The following is a 20,343-nucleotide window of genomic DNA, read 5'->3' as shown; positions in this document are numbered from 1 at the left end:
ATTAATTAAGGAGTCAATTACTACAGTAAGGAGGGATGACATATTAGCAGGTTCCTCTAATGAGGCCATATGGGTGGAGCTTAAAAACAAGAATGGGGCAAGCACTTTGCTGGGAGTGTACTATAGGCCTCCAAACAGTCAGGGGGAGATAGAGGAACAGATATGTAGGCAAATCTCAGAGAAATGTGCAAATAATAGGGTAATAATAATGGGGGATTTCAACTTCCCCAATATTAACTGGGATAGTCAGAGTGTGAAAGGCACAGAGGGTGTAGAATTTGTAAAGTGCATCCAGGAGAGCTTTTTGAGCCAGCATGTAGAAGGTCCTACAAGAGAGGGGGCGGTACTGGACCTAATTCTAGGGAATGTGGCCGGCCAAGTGGAAGAAGTGCTAGTAGGTGAGCACTTTGGTGACAGTGATCATAATATGGTGAGATTTAAGGTGGCCATGGAAAAGGACAGGGATGGGCCAGAAATAAAGGTTCTGAATTGGGGGAAGGCCGATTTTAATAGGATAAGGCAGGTTCTGGCCAAAATGGACTGGGATCAGCTACTGGTAGGAAAATCCGCATCGGAGCAATGGGAGGCTTTCAGAAGGGAGATTGAGATCATACAATGGCAACATGTTCCCGTAAAGGTCAAGGGTGGTTCCAAAAACCACAGGGAACCGTGGATGTCAGGGGATATACGAGAATGGATTAGAAAAAAAAGGAGGGCTTTTGGCAGATACAAAAGGCTAAAGACGGAGGAAGCCCGAGAGGAGTACAAAAAGTGCAGGGGGATACTTAAAAAAGAAATTAGGAGATCAAGGAGGGGCCATGAAATAACACTGGCGAGCAAAATAAAGGAAAATCCTAAGATGTTTTATAAGTATATTAAGGGTAAGAGGATAACTAGGGAAAAAATAGGGCCCATTAGGGACAAAAGTGGCAATCTGTGTGTGGAGCCGGAAGATGTAGGAGGGGTTCTAAATGAATTTTTTGCATCTGTTTTCACTATGGAGAGGGACGATGTAGACATAGAAATAGGGCGGGGGGACTGTGATATGCTCGAACACATTAACATCGAGAGGGAGGAGGTATTGGCGGTTTTAGCAGGCCTAAAAATGGATAAATCCCCAGGCCCGGACGAAATGTATCCCAGGCTGCTGTGTGAGGCAAAGGAAGAGATTGCGGGGGCTCTAACACACATATTCAGAACCTCTCTGGCCACAGGGGATGTGCCAGAGGACTGGAGAACCGCTAATGTAGTTCCATTATTCAAGAAGGGGAGTAGGGAAAAACCGGGGAACTACAGGCCAGTGAGCCTAACATCAGTGGTGGGAAAATTATTGGAAAAAATTCTGAGGGACAAAATCAGTCTCCACTTGGAGAGGCAAGGATTAATCAGGGATAGTCAACATGGCTTTGTCAAGGGAAGATCATGTCTGACTAACTTGATTGAATTTTTTGAGGGGGTGACTAGGTGTGTGGATGAGGGTAACGCAGTGGATGTGGTATACATGGATTTCAGTAAGGCCTTCGATAAAGTCCCGCACAGGAGACTGGTCAAGAAGGTAAGAGCCCATGGAATCCAGGGTGCCTTGGCACGTTGGATACAAAACTGGCTTAGTGGCAGAAGGCAGAGGGTGATGGTCGAAGGTTGTTTTTGTGACTGGAAGCCTGTGGCCAGTGGGGTACCACAGGGATCGGTGCTGGGTCCCTTGCTGTTTGTGGTCTATATTAATGACTTGGATATGAATGTAAAAGGTATGATCAGTAAGTTCGCGGATGATACAAAAATTGGTAGGGTGGTAAATAGCGAGGAGGGTAGTCTCAGTCTGCAGGACGATATCGATGGGTTGGTCAGATGGGCGGAACAGTGGCAAATGGAATTTAACCCGGAAAAGTGCAAGGCGATGCACTTTGGGGGGACTAACAAGGCAAGGGAATACACAATGAATGGTAAGACCCTAGGCAAGACGGAGGGTCAGAGGGATCTGGGTGTGCAAGTACACAGATCCCTGAAGGCGGCGGAACAGGTGGATAAGGTGGTAAAAAAGGCATATGGGATACTTGTCTTCATTAGCCGAGGCATAGAATATAAGAGTAAGGAGGTTATGATGGAGCTGTATAAAACACTGGTTAGGCCACAGCTGGAATACTGTGTGCAGTTCTGGTCGCCACACTACAGGAAGGATGTGATAGCTTTGGAGAGGGTGCAGAGGAGATTCACCAGGATGCTACCAGGGCTGGAACGCTTCAGCTATGAAGAGAGACTGGGCAGATTGGGTTTGTTTTCCTTGGAGCAGAGGAGGCTGAGGGGGGACATGATTGAGGTGTACAAAATTATGAGGGGCATAGATAGGATGGATACTAAGGAGCTTTTTCCCTTAGTAGAAGGGTCAATAACTAGGGGGCACAGATTCAAGGTAAAGGGCGGGAGGTTTAGAGGGGATATGAGAAAGAACTTTTTCACCCAGAGGGTGGTTGGAGTCTGGAGCTCACTGCCCGGAAGGGTTGTGGAGTCTGGAACCCTCACAACATTCAAGACGCATTTGGATGAGCACTTGAAATGCCATAGCATACAAGGCTACGGACCAAATGCTGGAATATGGGATTAGATTAGACAGGGCGTGATGGCCGCCGCCGTCACGATGGGCCGAAGGGCCTCTATCCGTGCTGTATAACTCTATGACTCTATGACCTGGTCGGCTCATGGACAAGTGAGCATAACATCAGCTTGGCCTCAATCTGCTCCCCATCTCCTCTCATCACCAGCACTCTGCATTGCCAACCTACTCCTGCACATCCCACTTTACCCTGACATCCCTTGCACCCTGAACCATCCCTCTCTCTCTCTGTACACAATCACTTCACTATCCGACTATGCTGCCCTCACACTCGCTATTACTGTTATGCTGTGACAATAACTAACAACGCACAGGGAGGGCCCTTGGTATTGGCACCTCACTCCATCTTTGTCTCCTTCTAAGCCTCTATGTTATGGATTCTCTACATTCACTGCATCATTCTCACTCAAACTCCACTTGTGTCCCTCATTGCAGGAAAAGAGAGCCCACAATAAGAGGGAGAGGGCTGTGACAGGAGGAGGGTCACCTTCCATAGCCCGTCTCACCCACGTTGAGGAGGCGGCCCTGGAAATAATTGGAGGTGATGAGGATCTGGAAGTGGGGGACGGTCAGACGGGCGCAGCAGAGCAAGCTGGTGACAGAATAGATTTGTATCTCTCTCATTTACATTGCATGAGTGAGTAACTAACAGTCAGGATGGCTGAGCAGTCTAAGTTGCTGCTTTCAGGTCACAGTCTCCCTTGGAGACATGGGTTCGAATCCTGCTTCTGATATTTCTTATTATTAATTAGTCAGCGGAGCTCATTTTTCCCTTAGCAGAGGGGTCAAAAACCAGGGGGCATTGATTTAAAGTAATTGGTGGAAGGTTTAGAGGGGATTTGAGGGGAAATTTCTTCACCCAGAGGGTTGTGGGGGTCTGGAACTCACTGCCTGAAAGGGTGGTAGAGGCAGGAACCCTAACCACATTTAAAAAGTACTTGGATGTGCACTTGGGATGCTCTAACCTGCAGGGCTACGGACCAAGAGCTGGGAAGTGGGATTAGGCTGGATAGCTCTTTGTTGGCCGGCGCGGACACGATGGGCCGAAATGGCCTCCTTCCGTGCTGTAACTTTCTATGATTCTATGATATGGCATCTGATGCTCATACAGATTGACTTATGATGATTTGCACTATTCCATGTGCACGCTACGTTAATATCACATGTCTAACTCATGCCTTTACTCCCCCACAGGACCATCGACAGCCCCCCTCCCCACTGTCCAGGAGGAAGAGCCTGAGCCGGAAGACTCCTCCGAGGAATCTGCAACCTCTGAAGGCGCAGCGTCAGCAGAATTAAGCGCACCCAGCACCAGCGCAGACACTCACACCTCGGTGGGACCCTCGCGAGATACAGTAGTGTTGTCACCTGGTGTATCACAGCTCACATGTGAGCATCAGCAGATGGTGGAGACAGGGGCAGCAGTGGAGAGTCCTTGTCGGAGGCCGCAGGGCGCTCCCAGCTCTGCTCAGCTGCATGTGGACGCTGTGCCTCCAGGGCCATCCAGAAAGAGAGCGGTGCTGGAACTCCAGGAACAAGGGCAGGAGACTCTGGCAGGTTTTGTCTCCAGGGTTACTGCGAGTGTGGAGAGGATGGAGGAGTCCAGTGCAAACATGAACAGTGCCTTTGTGGAGGCAATGGCGCATGAACGCACCACCACGGAAAGGATGGCTACCTGGATGGCAAGGATGGCTACCTCTCTGGAAAGGGTGGCTACGGTAGAGGAGAGGATGACTACGGCCATGGAGGAAATAAGTCGCCAGAGTCTGGAAAACATGGTGAATGTTCAGAATTGACTGACATCTCTGGAGGAGCGATGGGCAGCTATTGAGCAGAGAGACCAGAGCTTCATGGAAGTCCTTTTCAGTAGGATTGCCAGTGCAGATACGGGTCCTCATGGACCCCCTGATGTGCAGCAAGGTGCTGTCAAGCCACTTGCTAGCACTAAACTGGGGCTGACCCATGAGAGGGATGTTGGTAGCAGGCAACAAGGAAGTGGGGGCTCCTCTCCAAGCACTCACACTCCCATGCCACTGAGTAGCCCTCGGTCAGAGCCCCACCAGAGTCCTCACCCAACTGAGATGGGCATCTCAGCCCCTGCACAGACGCAGGAACAGCAGACTGCTGACGAGCCCTCACAGGCTCGAAAACCCAGAGAACGCCCGCCAAGGGTGTCGAAGCAGGAGCAACATGAAAGTGAGCAAGGAGCCTCCACATCTGCTGAAGCCACAGGGGAAGCACCACGTAGAAGCACACGTTAGAGGAAGCTAAAGCACAGTTAATCACAAGGGTATTCACTTGGGTGTTCTGTTCTGTTGTCTTTAATTTTTGCCATTGTCATCCTTTTGTGAATTGATTAAACAGAAGTGATGGCAAACAGTTGAAGTTCTGGCCTATGTGATCTGGGAAATGGAAGTTGCACACCGAGGGCTCAGGGCGACTTGCATTTGTAAGGATGGTGGTCAGAGTGATAGGAACCCACAGGTTTTTGTCCATTGTCTATGGTGTAATAAGAAGGTGCCAGCCCCATGTGTTTGATTTGTCCACCTAAGCGAATCTGGCAAAGATTAGTGCATCCCTTGCATCCCGGGCAGCAATGTGCTCGCGTGCTGCTGCAGCTGGCTGATCTGCCTCCGCAACGTCTTCTTGCTCCACCTCCTCATCTGAGGAGGCTATGCGCTGAGCCACTTGTTCCTCAGGCAGCTGCAAGACACGATGCTGTGCGATGTTATGCAGTGCACAGCAGACCACGATGATTCTGGAGACCCTGGCTGCTGAGTACTGTAGGGCTCCACCTGAACTGTCAAGGCATCTGAATCGCATCTTCAGCAAGCTGATGGTTTGTTTGATAATGGATCTGGTCGAAATGTGGCTAAAATTGTAGCACTCCTCAGCTTCATTCGATGGCCTCCTCAACAGTGTCATCAGCCACGTCTTCAGGGGATAGCCCTCGTCTCCAAGTAGCCATCCGGAAAGTTGGGTTGGCGGATTGAAGAGCGGAGACACACTAGACTGCCACAGAATGAACGAGTCATGACTTCGGGTACTGCCAGGGTACTTCGCGCAAACATGCAAAATGTCCTTCCTGTGGTTACACATCATAGAACCATAGAAAGTTACAGCAGAGAAGGAGACCATTTCGGCCCATCGTGTCCGCGCTGGCCAACAAAGAGCTCTCCAGCCTAATCTCACTTCCCAGCTCTTGGTCCGTAGCCCTGCAGGCTATAGCATCCCAAGTGCACATCCAAGTACTTTTTAAATGTGGTTAGAGTTCCTGCCTCTACCACCCTTTCAGGCAGTGCGTTCCAGACCCCCACAACCCTCTGGGTGAAGAAATTTCCCCTCAAATCCCATTTAAACCTTCCACCAATTACTTTAAATCAATGCCCACTAGTTTTTGACCTCTCTGCTAAGGGAAATAGGTAACATAGAAGATAGGAGAAGGAGTAGGCTATTCGGCCCCTCGAGCCTGCTCCGCCATTCAATGAGATCATGGCTGATCATCCAAATTCAATACCCTGTCCCTGCCTTCTCCCCATATCCCTTGATCCCTTTAGCCTTAAGAAATATATCCAACTCCTTCTGGAATATATTTAATGAACTGGCCTCCACCGCCCTCTGTGGCAGAGAATTCCACAGGTTCACCACTCTCTGGGTGAAGAAATTCCTCCTCATCTCAGTCCTAAATGGCTTACCCCTTATCCTTAGACTATGACCCCTGGTTCTGGACTCCCCGGCCATCGGGAACATCCTTCCTGCATCTAGTCTGTCCAGGCCTGACAGAATTTTATAGGTTTCGATGAGATCCCCTCTCAATCTTCTAAACTCCAGTGAGTATAAGCCCAATCGACACAATCTCTCCTTATACGTCATTCCTGCCATCCCAGGTATCAGCTGGTGAATCTTCACTGCACTCCTTCCATGGCAAGAACATCCTTCCTCAGATAAGGCGACCAAGACTGCACACAACACTCAAGCTGCGGTCTCACCAAGGCCCTGTACAACTGCAGCAAGACATCCCTGTTCATAAGAACATAAGAAATAGGAGCAGGAGTAGGCCAATCGGCCCCTCGAGCCTGCTCTGCCATTCAATAAGATCATGGCTGATCTGATCCTAACCGCCAATCTACTATCACAGAACCATCTCCTGAAACTAACAGAATTAGACACACGAAATAGGAGCAGGATCAGGCTACACGGCCCCTGGGCCCACTCCGCGACCCACAGGGCCATGACCGATCCGAACCTAGGCTCATGTCCAAATTCCTGCCCGCTCCCCGTAACCCTTAATTCCCTTTACTTCTAGGAAACTGTCTATTTCTGTTTTAAATTTATGTAATGATGTAGCTTCTACAGTTTTTGGGGGCAGCATATTCCATGGACCTACCACCCTCTGAGTGAAGTAGTTCCTCCTCATCTCAGTTTTGAAAGAGCAGCCCCTTATTCTAAGACTATGCCCCCTAGTTCTAGTTTCACCCATCATCGGGAACACCCTCCCCGCATCCACCCGATCCAACCCCTTCACAATCTTATATGTTTCAATAAGATCGCCTCTCATTCTTCTGAACTCCAATGAGTAGAGTCCCAATCTACTCAACCTCTCCTCATATGTCCATCCCCTCATCCCCGGGATTAACCGAGTGAACCTTCTTTGTACTGACTCCAGAGCAAGTATGTCTTTTCTTAAGTATGGACACCAAAACTGTATGCAGTATTCCAGGTGCGGTCTCACCAATACCTTGTACAACTGAAGCAATACCTCCCTATTTTTATATTCTATCCCCCTAGCAATGAAAGCCAACATTCCATTGGCCTTCTTAATCACTTGCTGCACCTGCATACTAACCTTTTGAGTTTTGTGCACCAGGACCCCCAGATTCCTTTGCACTTCAGTACTTTCCAGTTTCTTGCCATTAAGATAATAACTTGCTCTACGATTTTTCCTGCCAAAGTGCATAACCTCACACTTTCCAGTATTGTATTCCATCTGCCAAATCTCTGCCCACTTACTTAGCCTGTCTATGTCCCCTTGCAGGTTTTTTATGTCCTCCTCACTCACTACTTTCCCTCCCATCTTAGTATCATCTGCAAACTTTGATATGTTACACTCGGTCCCCTCCTCCAAATCGTTAATATAGATTGTAAAGAGTTGGGGACCCAGCACTGACCCCTGCGGAACACCACTAGTTACTGATTGCCAGTCTGAGAATGAACCATTTATCCCAACTCTCTGCCTTCTGTTAGATAGCCAATCCTCTATCCATGCCAGAATATTGCCCCCAATCCCGTGATTTTTTATCTTAAGCAATAATCTTTTGTGTGGCACCTTGTCAAATGCCTTTTGGAAGTCTAAATACACTACGTCCACTGGTTCCCCTTTATCCACCCTATATGTTACTTCCTCAAAGAACTCCAGCAAATTTGTCAAACATGACTTCCCCTTCATAAAACCATGCTGACTTTGTCCTATTAAATTATGTTTATCCAAATGTCCTGTTACTGTCTCCTTAATAATGGACTCCAAAATTTTACCTACCACAGATGTTAGGCTAACCAGTCTATAGTTTCCAGCCTTCTGTCTACTGCCCTTTTTAAATAAGGGTGTTACATTAGCAGTTTTCCAGTCTGCCGGGACCTTTGCTAAGTCCAGGGAGTTTTGGAAAATTATTACCAATGCATCCACAATCCCTACCGCCACTTCCCTCAAGACCCTAGGATGTAAGCCATCAGGTCCAGGTGATTTATCCGCCTTGAGTCCCATTATTTTACCAAGTACCACTTCCTTCGTGATTTTGATTGTGTTTAGCTCCTCCCCCCCCATAGCCCCCTGTTTGTCCAGTGTTGGGATATTCTTAGTGTCTTCTACTGTAAAGGCTGATACAAAATATTCATTCAGTGTTTATGCCATCTCCATATTTCCCACCATTAATTTCCCGGTCTCATCCTCTAAGGGACCAACATTTACATTAGCCACCCTTTTTCTTTTTATATAACTATAAAAACTCTTACTATCTGTTTTTATATTTTTTGCTAATTTACTTTCATAATCTATCTTCCCTTTCTTAATCAATCTTTTTGTTATTTTTTGCTGTCTTTTAAAGTTTTCCCAATCCTCTATCCTCCCACTAGATTTGGCTACCTTATATGCCCTTGTTTTTAGTCGAATACTACCCTTAATTTCTTTACTTAGCCACGGATGGCTGTCTTTTCTTTTACACCCTTTTCTTCTCAGTGGAATATATTTTTTTTGGAAGTTGTAAAATAACTCCTTAAATGTACACCACTGATCATGTATCGTCTTACCCTTTAATCTATTTTCCCAATCCACTCTACTCAATTCCGCTCTCATACCTTCATAGTCTCCTTTATTCAAGCTTAGCACGCTTGTTTGAGATCCAACCTTCTCACCCTCTAATTGAATATGGAATTCAACCATGTTATGGTCACTCATTCCAAGGGGATCCTTTACTAGGACATTTTTAATTAATCCTGTCTCGTTACACAGGACCAGATCTAAGGTTGCTTGCCCCCTGGTCGGTTCAGTTACATACTGCTCAAGAAACCCATCCCAATACACTCAATGAACTCATCCTCAAGGCAGCCCTGCCCAATTTGATTTGTCCAATTAATATGATAGTTAAAATCCCCCATAATTATAGATGTTCCCTTATTACAAGCCTCAACTATTTCCAGATTGATACTCCGTCCAACAGAGTTACAACTGTTCGGAGGCCTATAGACTACGCCCACTAGTGTTTTTTTCCCCTTATTATTCCTTATCTCCACCCAAACTGTTTCATTATCCTGATCTTTTGACCCAATATCATTTCTCTGTATCACAGTGATTCCTTCCTTTATTAACATAGCCACCCCACCTCCCCTTCCTTCCTGCCTGTCCTTCCTGATCGTTAAATAACCTGGTATGTTTAATTCCCAGGCATTGTCACCCTGCAGCCATGTTTCTGTAATGGCCACAAGATCATACCCATATGTAGTTATTTGTGCCATTAACTCGTCTATTTTGTTACGAATGCTACGTGCATTCAGATAGAGAACTTTCAAATATGTTTTGTGACACTTAGTTCCTGCTTTTGCCCTTTTTATTACTTTACCTTTTACTCCATACCTTCTGCCCCTTCCTGACACGCTCTGGTTTTTAATTTCCCCACTGCTACCTAAGTCTATGACCTTCTCTGTTGTCATTTTTATTATTTGCTCTCTAGGAACCTCCCCCCCACTAGTTAGTTTAAAGCCCTCTCTACAGCCCTAGTTATATGATCCGCCAGGACTCTAGTCCCAGCACTGGCCAAGCGAAGCCCGTCCCAACGGAACAGCTCCCTCCTGCCCCAGTACTGGTGCCAGTGTCCCAGGAAGCAAAACCCATTTCTCCCACACCAGTCTTTGAGCCACACATTTAACTCTCTAATTTTATTTGTCCTAGCCAAATTCGCTCGTGGCTCAGGTAATAATCCAGAGATTATTACCCTTGAGGTTCTGTTTTTTAATTTGACCCCTAGCTGCTCATACTCCTTTAACAGAACCGGCTTCCTAGTCCTATCTACGTTGTTTGTACCAACATGGACCACGACAACTGGATCCACCCCCCTCCCACTGCAAGTTTCTTTCCAGCCCAGAGGAGATGTCCTTAACCCTGGCACCGGGTAGGCAACACAGCCTTCGGGACTCTCGCTCTTGGCTGCAGAGAACTCTATCTATCCCCCTAATAATACTATCCCCTACCACTACAACATTTCTATTTACTCCCCCCTCTTGAATGGCCCCCCGTTCCACGGTGCTGTGGCCAGGTTGCTCATCCTCCCTGCAGTCCCTGCTCCCGTCCCCACAGGGAGTAAGAACCTTGAACCTGTTGGACAAGAGCAAGGGCTGCGGCTCCTCCAACACTACCTCCTGGATCCCCGTACCTGCCTCACTTGTAGTCACACCGTCCTGTCCCTGACCATGGACTACATCTGAATTAATTAACTTCATAGGTGTGACCACCTCCTGAAACACAGAGTCCAGGTACTTCTCCCCCTCCCTGATGTGTCGCAGTGTCTGAAGCTCAGACTCCAGCTCATCAACGCTGTTCCTGTACTTGAACCCTCTTGCTACGAAGGTACTTTCTATCCACTTTATCTGGGCCCCTCATAATTTTATACACCTCAATAAGGTCTCCCCTCAGCCTCCTCTGTTCCAAGGAAAACAGACCCAGCCTATCCAGTCTTTCCTCATAGCTAAGATTCTCTACTCCTGGCAACATCCTTGTAAATCTCCTCTGTACCCTCTCTAGTGCAATCACATCTTTCCTGTAATGTGGTGACCAGAACTGCACGCAGTACTCTAGCTGAGGCCTAACTAGTGTTTTATACAGTTGAAGCATAACCCCCCTGCTCTTGTATTCTATGCCACGGCTAATTCAGGCAAGCATTCCGTATGCCTTCTTAACCACCTTATCTACCTGGCCTACTACCTTCAGGGATCTGTGGACATGCACTCCAAGGTCCCTTTGTTCCTCTACACTACTCAGTGTCCTACCATTTAATGTGTATTCCCTTTCCTTGTTAGCCCTCCCAAAATGCATTACCTCACACTTCTCCGGATTGAATTCCATTTGCCACTGTTCTGCCCACCTGACCAATTTATTGATAGCTTCCTGCAGTCTACAGCTTCCTTCTTCAGTATCAACCACACAGCCGATTTTAGTATCATCTGCAAGCTTCTTAATCATACCCCCTATATTCAAGTCTAAATCATTGATATATACCACAAAAAGCAAGGGATCTAGTACTGAGCCCTGCGGAACCCCACTGGAAACAGCCTTCCAGTCACAAAAACACCCATCAACCATTACCCTCTGCTTCCTGTCTCCGAGCCAGTTTTGGATCCAACTTGACACTTTGCCCTGGATCCCATGGGCTTTTAACGTCGTGACCAGTCTGCCATGTGGAACCTTATCAAAAGCCTTGCTAAAGTCCATATACACTACATCAAACCCACTACCCTCATCTATCCTCCTTGTTACCCCCTCAAAAAATTCAACCCAGTTTGTCAGGCACGACCTTCCCTTAACAAATCCGTGCTGACTATCCTTGATTAATCCGTGTCTTTCTAAATTAAGATTTATCCTGTCCCTCAGAATTCTTTCCAATAATTTTCCCACCACCGAGGTTAGGTTGACTGGCCTGTAATTACTCGGTCTATCCTTTTCTCCCTTTTTAAACAAGGGTACCACATTAGCAGTCCTCCGGCACCACACCTGAAGCCAGAGAGGATTGGAAAATGATGGCCAGGACCTCTGCTATTTCCTCTTTTGCGTCGCTTAACAGCCTGGGATACATTTCATCCGGTCCTGAGATTTATCCACTTTTAAAGCTGCTAAACCCCTCAATACTTCCTCTCTCACTATGTTTATTTCATCTAATATTTCACACTCCTCCCCCGATAGCAATGTCTGCTTCACCCCTCTCCTCTGTGAAAACAGACACAAAGTATTCATTAAACCCTACCGACGTCTCCCGCCTCCACACACAGATCACCCTCATGATCTCTAATAAGCCCTAACCTTTCTTTAGTTATCCTCTTACTCTTAATATATTTATAAAACATCTTTGCGTTTTCCTTGATTTTACTTGCCAAGAATTTTTCATGCTCTCTCTTTGATTCCTAATGTCCTTTTTAATTGCACCCCTGCACTTTCTGTACTCCTCTAAAGATTCTGCAGTATTTAGCCCTCGGTAAGTTGCACGTTAAGGGAGTGGAAGCCCTTGCGGTTGACAAAAACAGCTGGGTTGTGATCGGGTGCCCTAAGGGCCACATGTGTGCAGTCTACAACGCACTGCACCCTTGGCAAGCCTGCCAGCGGTTACACTTGCTTGATCCGTGGAGAAGTGGATGTAATTATACGCCTTGGCAAAGAGGGCATCGGTGACCTGCGTGATGCAAGTGTGTGCGGCCGACTGGGAGATGCCGCTGATGTCTGCTGATGAGCCCTGGAAGGACCCTGAAGCCAAAAAATTGAGGGCCGTGGTGACTTTGACAGCCACTGGTAAGGAGTGTCTACCCGCTCCTCTGGGCTCCAGGTGTTGGTGCAGCATTGCGCAGATGTCAGCGACTACCTCTTGCGAAAGTCTCAGCCTCCTTTGGCACTGCTGCTCAGTCAGTCCTGTAAACCCTGTGTTGGGGGTATCTCCTGCGGCGCAGTGCAGCCCTGCGCTGACGCCCTCTGCCCTGTGCAGCATCAGGTGGGTGAGGAGGAGGTTGGCGCTCCTGTTGATGCTGCTGCTGTTTTGCCTGGTTCTGCTGCTGCTCTTCCTCCGAATCTGAGGACCAGGATGAAAGGAAATAAATGGTTCCCATGCTGCTGGAAGCTATCTCAGTTGAGGAAGCGCTCAGTCAGTGTGAGGAGAGGGTTTTCCCAGGAGGTCACAGTGGAGATGGATCTCAGCTTCACCACTTCCAAGATCAGTAGACCTGCAAAAAGTTTTCCAAGACCTGAAAAAACAAAGTTCTGCCCCCTGCCACTGAGCCTTGTTGAGAGCTCAGTTTTTATGCTGGAGCTGCAGCTGTCAAGAAGGCAGCCACTTGTGAACCCGACACAATCTGCTGGCGTGGTTTGGGAACAGCGTGGAACACGCAGAAAAAGTGGCAAAATCTAAAAGGGCTGTCAAAATGGCATTATCCAGGCAGTTAACTGTTTTAAGGGCCTATCCCGCCGCGGGACCGAGCGGGAGTCTGGAAGCCCGCCTTTGGCAATGTTGGACAGAGGCGGGTTGACGGCGGGATCGGAACCCGCCATCATTATTTGCAATTTTATCACCTGACCCGCCTCCAAACCCGCCCTCTTAGCACCGGCAAAATCGCGGCCTTCGTGTTACATTTCTCCTTTTCAAACCTATTATGATCATTGTTAGATAAACGTTCCCTTACTTTAGATTATTAACTAAGTCTGGCTCATTACTCATTACTAAATCTAGAATGGCTAAACTTTGGTGGTTCCAGAACATATTGCTCCAGAAAACTATCTTGAATGCGCTCAAGAAATTCACTGCCTTTCTGACTGAGCTACTCTGCTCTTCTCAATCTACATGAAAATTAAAGTCTTCCATTAAAACAATTCTGCTTTTGCTACAAGCCTCTCTAATCTCTGAATGAATACATTCTGCCACCTCATTGCTGCTATCAGGAGGCCTGTAGACAACACCCATTACACTTTTAAGTGTTCTTTTATTCTCAATTCTAACCAAAGTGTCTCCACTGATTGCTTTCCCTCCCCTTATATCCTCAATGACTACAGGAGATGGAGAGGAGGAGGATGGGGAAGAGGAGTTGGAATTTTTGGCTTGATTGAAACCAAATGGGTTGCATTTCTCTCCCCTAGAGTAGCCGTACCTCATGGTGGCGCAGTGGGCGACTGTTAGCCAGCTACTCTGCCTGGGAGGCATCACACCCAATACCCAGACGCGCGCTGTCCAGCAGTGGGGAGGGTGGCTGGATTGTGAGTAGGATTAGCCATGGGGTACTGAGGCCAACCGGAGAACCCCTGACTGTTGCTGCAGCTGAAATCAGCTCCCTCACCACACGTCGCAAATCAAAACCTGGGACTTCAGTTAGACTCTGTCTAAGCAAGTGGTCGGGGGGAACCTGGAAATCAAGCACTTCCAATCAACACAACCTGATTCTCCTTTCCAGTCTCAGTTTTGTCTTCCTGGGTCTCATCGGGATCCACGGTTTCACCCTCATCGAAGGCCTGCACAGCCTCTCGAACCAACGTGTCTGGGCAGAGGACTCGGATATGCAGGGCTGTGGGGAAGGCAGGAAACGTGCTGTTAACTGAAGGCTCTGTGGGGCCCTGCTGACATATACTGGGCACACAAACAACAACAACTTGCATTTGTGCAGTACAACATCCCAAGCCACCTCACAGGAGCGTAAATCAGACAAACATTGACACCAAGCCACAGAAGAGGGCAGAATTGGAGGAGCGCAGAGTTCTCGAGGTTACTGAGATAGGGAGGGCTGTGGTCATGGAGGGAAAGAAAGAAAGAGAGAAAGCAATAAAGAGAGAACAAAAGAGAGAAAGAAAGAGCCAACAGACGGGGCCTTGGTTTAACATCTTATCTGAAAGACGGCACCGCTGACAGTGCAGCACCATACCACAGGTAATGATAGAGAGATGGCAGAAATATAAATCATTATTTTGCTTCAGTATTTACCAGGGAGATAGAACGGGTGGACATGACATTGGATGACGTAGATAGGACAAGGAAGATGGTTCTGTTAAAGGAGTATGAGCAGCTAGGGGTCAAATTAAAAAACAGAACCTCAAGGGTAATAATCTCTGGGTTATTACCTGAGCCACGAGCGAATTTGGCTAGGATAAATAAAATTAAAGAGTTAAATGCGTGGCTCAAAGACTGGTGTAGGAGAAATGGGTTTTGCTTCTTGGGACACTGGCACCAGTACTGGGACAGGAGGGAGCTGTTCCATTGGGACGGACTCCACTTGGCCAGTGCTGGGACTAGAGTCCTGGCAAATCATATAACTAGGGCTGTAGAGAGGGCTTTAAACTAATTAGTGGGGGGGAGGTTTCTAGAGAGCAAATAATAGAAATGACAACAGAGAAGGTCATAGACTTAGGTAGCAGTGGGGGAATTAAAAAACAGAATGTGTCAGGAAGGGACAGAAGGTATGGAGTAAAAAGTAAAGTACTACAAAGGGAAAAAACAGGAACTAGGTGTCACAAAACATATTTGAAAGTTCTTTATCTGAATGCACGTAGCATTCGTAACAAAATGAATGAGTTAACGGCACAAATAATGACATATGGGTATGATCTTGTGGCCATTACAGAAACATGGCTGCAGGGTGACCATGACTGGGAATTAAACATACCAGGTTATTTAACAATCAGGAAGGACAGGCAGGAAGGGAGAGGAGGTGGGGTGGCTATGTTAATAAAGGAAGGAATCACTATAATACAGAGAAATGATATTGGGTCAAAGGAGCAGGATAGTGAAACAGTTTGGGTGGAGATAAGGAATAATAAGGGGAAAAAAACACTAGTGGGTGTAGTCTATAGGCCTCCGAACAGTTATAGAGTCATAGAGTTTTACAGCACAGAAAGAGGCCCTTCGGCCCATCGTGTCTGCACCACCCATCCATCCCTGTCCAGTCTAATCCCATTTTCCAGCATTTGGTCCATAGCCTTGTATGCAATGGCATTTCAAGTGCTCGTCCAAATGCTTCTTGAATGTTGTGAGGGTTCCTGCCTCTACCACCCTCTTAGGCATTGAGTTCCACATTCCAACCACCCTCTGGGTGAAAAAGTTCCTCCTCAAATCCCCTCTAAATCTCCTGCCCCTTACCCTGAATCTATGCCCCCTTGTTATTGACCCCCCTACTAAGGGGAAAAGTTCCTCTTTGTCTACCCTATCTATGCCCCTCATCATTTTGTACACCTCAATCAGGTCCCCCCTCAGCCTTCTTTGCTCCAAGGCAATTTACCACCCCACCAATTTTCGTGTCATCTGCAAACTTACTGATCATACCTTTTACATTCTCATCCAAATCATTTATGTAGATCACAAACAACAAGGGACCCAGCACCGATCCCTGAGGTACCCCACTGGACACAGGCTTCCAGTCACAAAAGCAACCTTCGACCATCACCCTCTGCCTCCTGCCACTCAGCCAGTTTAGGATCCAACGCGCCAAGGCACCCTGGATCCCATGGGCTCTTACCTTCTTGACCAGTCTCCTATGCGGGACTTTGTCAAAAGCTTTACTGAAGTCCATGTAAACCACATCCACAGCAACTCTGTTGGACGGTGTATTAATCAGGAAATAGTTGAGGCTTGTAATAAGGGAACAGCTATAATTATGGGGGATTTTAATTATCATATTAACTGGACAAATCAAATTGGGCAGAGCAGCCTTGAGGAAGAGTTCATTGAGTGTATTAGGGATGGGTTTCTTGAGCAGTATGTAACTGAACCGACCAGGGGGCAAGCAACCTTAGATTTGGTCCTGTGTAATGAGACAGGATTAATTAAAAATGTCCTAGTAAAGGATCCCCTTGGAATGAGTGACCATAACATGGTTGAGTTCCATATTCAATTAGAGGGTGAGAAGGTTGGATCTCAAACAAGCGTGCTGAGCTTGAATAAAGGAGACTATGAAGGTATGAGAGCGGAATTAATTAGAGTGGACTGGGAAAATAGATTAAAGGGTAAGACGGTACATGACCAGTGGTGTACATTTAAGGAGTTATTTTACAACTTCCAAAAAATATATATTCCACTGAGGAAAAAAGGGTGTAAAAGAAAAGATAGCCATCCGTGGCTAAGTAAAGTAATTAAGGATAGTATCCGACTAAAAACAAGGGCATATAAGGTAGCCAAATCTAGTGGGAGGATGGAAGATTGGGAAGTCTTTAAAAGACAGCAAAAAATAACTAAAAGATTGATTAAGAAAGGGAAGATAGATTATGAAAGTAAATTAGCAAAAAATATAAAAACAGACAGTAAAAGTTTCTATAGTTATATAAAAAGAAAAAGGGTGGCTAAAGTAAATGTTGGTCTCTTAGAGGATGAGACCGGGAAATTAATGGTGGGAAACATGGAGATGGCAAAAACACTGAACAATTATTTTGTATCAGTCTTTACAGTAGAGGACACTAAGAATATCCCAACACTGGACAAACAGGGGGCTCTGGGGGGGAGGAACTAAATACGATTAAAATCACTAAGGAAGTGGTACTTGGTAAAATAATGGGACTCAAGGCGGATAAATCCCCTGGACCTGATGGCTTGCATCCTAGGGTCTTGAGGGAAGTAGCGGTAGGGATTGTGGATGCATTGGTAATAATTTTCCAAAACTCACTGGACTCAGCAAAGGTCCCGGCAGATTGGAAAACTGCTAATGTAACACCCTTATTTAAAAAGGGTAGTAGGCAGAAGGCTGGAAACTATAGACCTGTTAGCCTAACATCTGTGGTTGGTAAAATGTTAGAGTCCATTATTAAGGAGACAGTAACGGGACATTTGGATAAACATAATTTAATAGGACAAACTCAGCATGGTTTCATGAAGGGGAAGTCATGTTTGACAAATTTGCTTGAGTTTTTTGAGGAAGTAACATACAGGGTGGATAAAGGGGAACCAGTGGACGTAGTGTATTTAGACTTCCAAAAGGCATTTGACAAGGTGCCACACAAAAGATTATTGCTCAAGATAAAAAATCACGGGATTGGGGGTAATATTCTGGCGTGGGTGGAGGATTGGCTATCTAACAGAAGGCAGAGAGTTGGGATAAATGGTTCATTCTCAGATTGGCAACCAGTAACTAGTGGTGTTCCGCAGGGGTCAGTGCTGGGTCCCCAACTCTTTACAATCTATATTAACGATTTGGAGGAGGGGACCGAGTGTAACATATCAAAGTTTGCAGATGATACAAAGATGGGACAGAAAGTAGTGAGTGAGGAGGACATAAAAAACCTGCAAAGGGACATAGACAGGCTAAGTAAGTGGGCAGAGATTTGGCAGATGGAATACAATACTGGAAAGTGTGAGGTTATGCACTTTGGCAGGAAAAATCATAGAGCAAGTTATTATCTTAATGGCAAGAAACTGGAAAGTACTGTAGTACAAAGGGATCTGGTGGTCCTGGTGCACGAAACTCAAAAAGTTAGTATGCAGGTGCAGCAATTGATTAAGAAGGCCAATGGAATGTTGGCTTTTATTGCTAGGGGGATGGAATATAAAAACAGGGAGGTATTGTTGCAGTTGTACAAGGTATTGGTGAGACCGCACCTGGAATGCTGCATACAGTTTTGGTGTCCATACTTAAGAAAAGACATACTTGCTCTCGAGTCAGTACAAAGAAGGTTCACTCGGTTAATCCCGGGGATGAGGGGATGGACATATGAGGAGAGGTTGAGTAGATTGGGACTCTACTCATTGGAGTTCAGAAGAATGAGAGGCGATCTTATTGAAACATATAAGATTGTGAAGGGGTTGGATCGGGTGGATGTGGTGAGGATGTTCCCAATGATGGGTGAAACTAGAACTAGGGGGCATAATCTTAAAATAAGGGGCTGCTCATTCAAAACTGAGATGAGGAGAAACTTCTTCACTCAGAGGGTGGTAGGTCCATGGAATTTGCTGCCCCAGAAAGCTGTGGAAGCTACATCATTAAATAAATTTAAAACAGAAATAGATAGTTTCCTAGAAGTAAAGGGAATTAAGGGTTACGGGGAGCGGGCAGGAAATTGGACATGAGTCTAGGTTCGGAATGGTCATGGCCCTGTGGGTAGTGGAGTGGGCCCAGGGGCCGTGTAGCCTTGTTCTGCTCCTACTGTGTTCTAATTCTGTGTTAGATTTCAGGAGATGGTTTTATTCCTGTTCCTGGCTGGGGTGGAGATCGCCTTTACAGAAGGTAAATACTGTAGAAAATATAGGGACAGAGTGATCTCCTGGAAGAATTTCGATCGCCTAGATGGGTCGGAGAGGAATTTCCCAGATTTTTTTCTCCCAAATTGGCCATTGGGTCTTTATCTGGTTTTTCGCCTCTCCCAGGCGATCACATGGGTTCGGGTGGATGCAGAGTGATAGAAGATTTGAGGTTAGGATCAGATCAGCCATGGTCTTATTGAATGGTGGAGCAGGCTCGAGGGGCCGGTTGGCCTACTCCTGCTCCTATTTCTTATGTTCTTATGTTCTTATGAGTAATGAGATAAGTGCATTTAAAATAAAAAAAGGGGATATATTAAATAAACATCAAACTCAAAGAGGATAAAACACCGGTACGGATGGATTGCATCCATGCATTTTAAAAGAATCTAGGGAAGAGATAGCAGAGACATTACTACACATATTTAATAATTCGTTCGAAAAAGGTGTAGTGCCAGAGGACTGGCAGACAGCTAACGTAATACCGATATTTAAGACGGGGGATAGAACATGTCCAGGGAATTATCGACCAGTCAGCTTAACATCGGTGGGAGGAAAAATAATGGAATCCCTACTAAAGGAGAAAATAGAAGAACATCTCGAAACCAAAAATATAATAATGAATAGTCAACATGGATTTCAAAAGGGAAAATCTTGCTTGACCAATCTTATTGAATTTTTTGAAGAAGTAACAGAGAGAGTAGACAAGGGTAATGCAGTAGATGTAATTTATCTAGATTTTCAAAAGGGCCTTCGATAAGGTAACCCATAATAGACTGATGAACAAGGTCAGAGAATGTGGAGTCAGGGGACAAGTAGCAGAATGGATTGCGGGCTGGCTTCAGGACACAAAGCAGAGAGTGGGAGTAAAGGGTAGCTATTCACAGTGGCAGAAGGTGGGTAGTGGCGTTCCACAAGGGGGGGAATCTAAAACTAGGGGGCATAATTTCAGAATAAGGGGTCACCCATTTAAATCGGAAATGAGGAGGAATTTCTTCTCAGAGGGTCGTGAATCTTTGAAATTCTCTTCCCCAGAGGCTGTGGAGGCGGAGTCATTGAATATATTTAAGGTGGAGATAGACAGATTTTTGAACAATAAGGGAGTGAAGGGTTATGGGGAGCGGGCAGGGAAGTGGAGTTGAGGCCAAGATCAGATCAGCCATGATCTTATTGAATGGCGGAGCAGGCTCGAGGGGCCGAATGGCCGACTCCTGCTCCTACGTCTTATGTCTTATGTCTATGTCTAAGGGTCAGTGCTGGGACCACTGTTGTTCACAATTTACA

General features: G+C 46.3%; 1 protein-coding gene across 1 annotated transcript in view; it reads right to left on the bottom strand.

Moving 5' to 3' along the window:
• Nucleotides 1–20,343, bottom strand: part of LOC147123896 (sperm flagella and cilia-associated protein 2-like) — a 536,137-nt gene that overhangs the window by 320,329 nt on the left and 195,465 nt on the right. Inside the window, exon 12 of the mRNA XM_086002564.1 lies at nt 14,283–14,410. Within this exon, the coding sequence (XP_085858690.1) occupies nt 14,283–14,410 (128 nt within the window). The remainder of the gene's footprint in view (nt 1–14,282; nt 14,411–20,343) is intronic.

The sequence above is a fragment of the Somniosus microcephalus genome, chromosome 1, assembly GCF_052327205.1.
Source record: "Somniosus microcephalus isolate GS21.2 chromosome 1, FLI_Smic_1.0, whole genome shotgun sequence".
In the NCBI taxonomy this organism is placed as follows: domain Eukaryota; kingdom Metazoa; phylum Chordata; class Chondrichthyes; order Squaliformes; family Somniosidae; genus Somniosus; species Somniosus microcephalus.
This window is presented reverse-complemented; position numbering and strand designations above follow the sequence as displayed.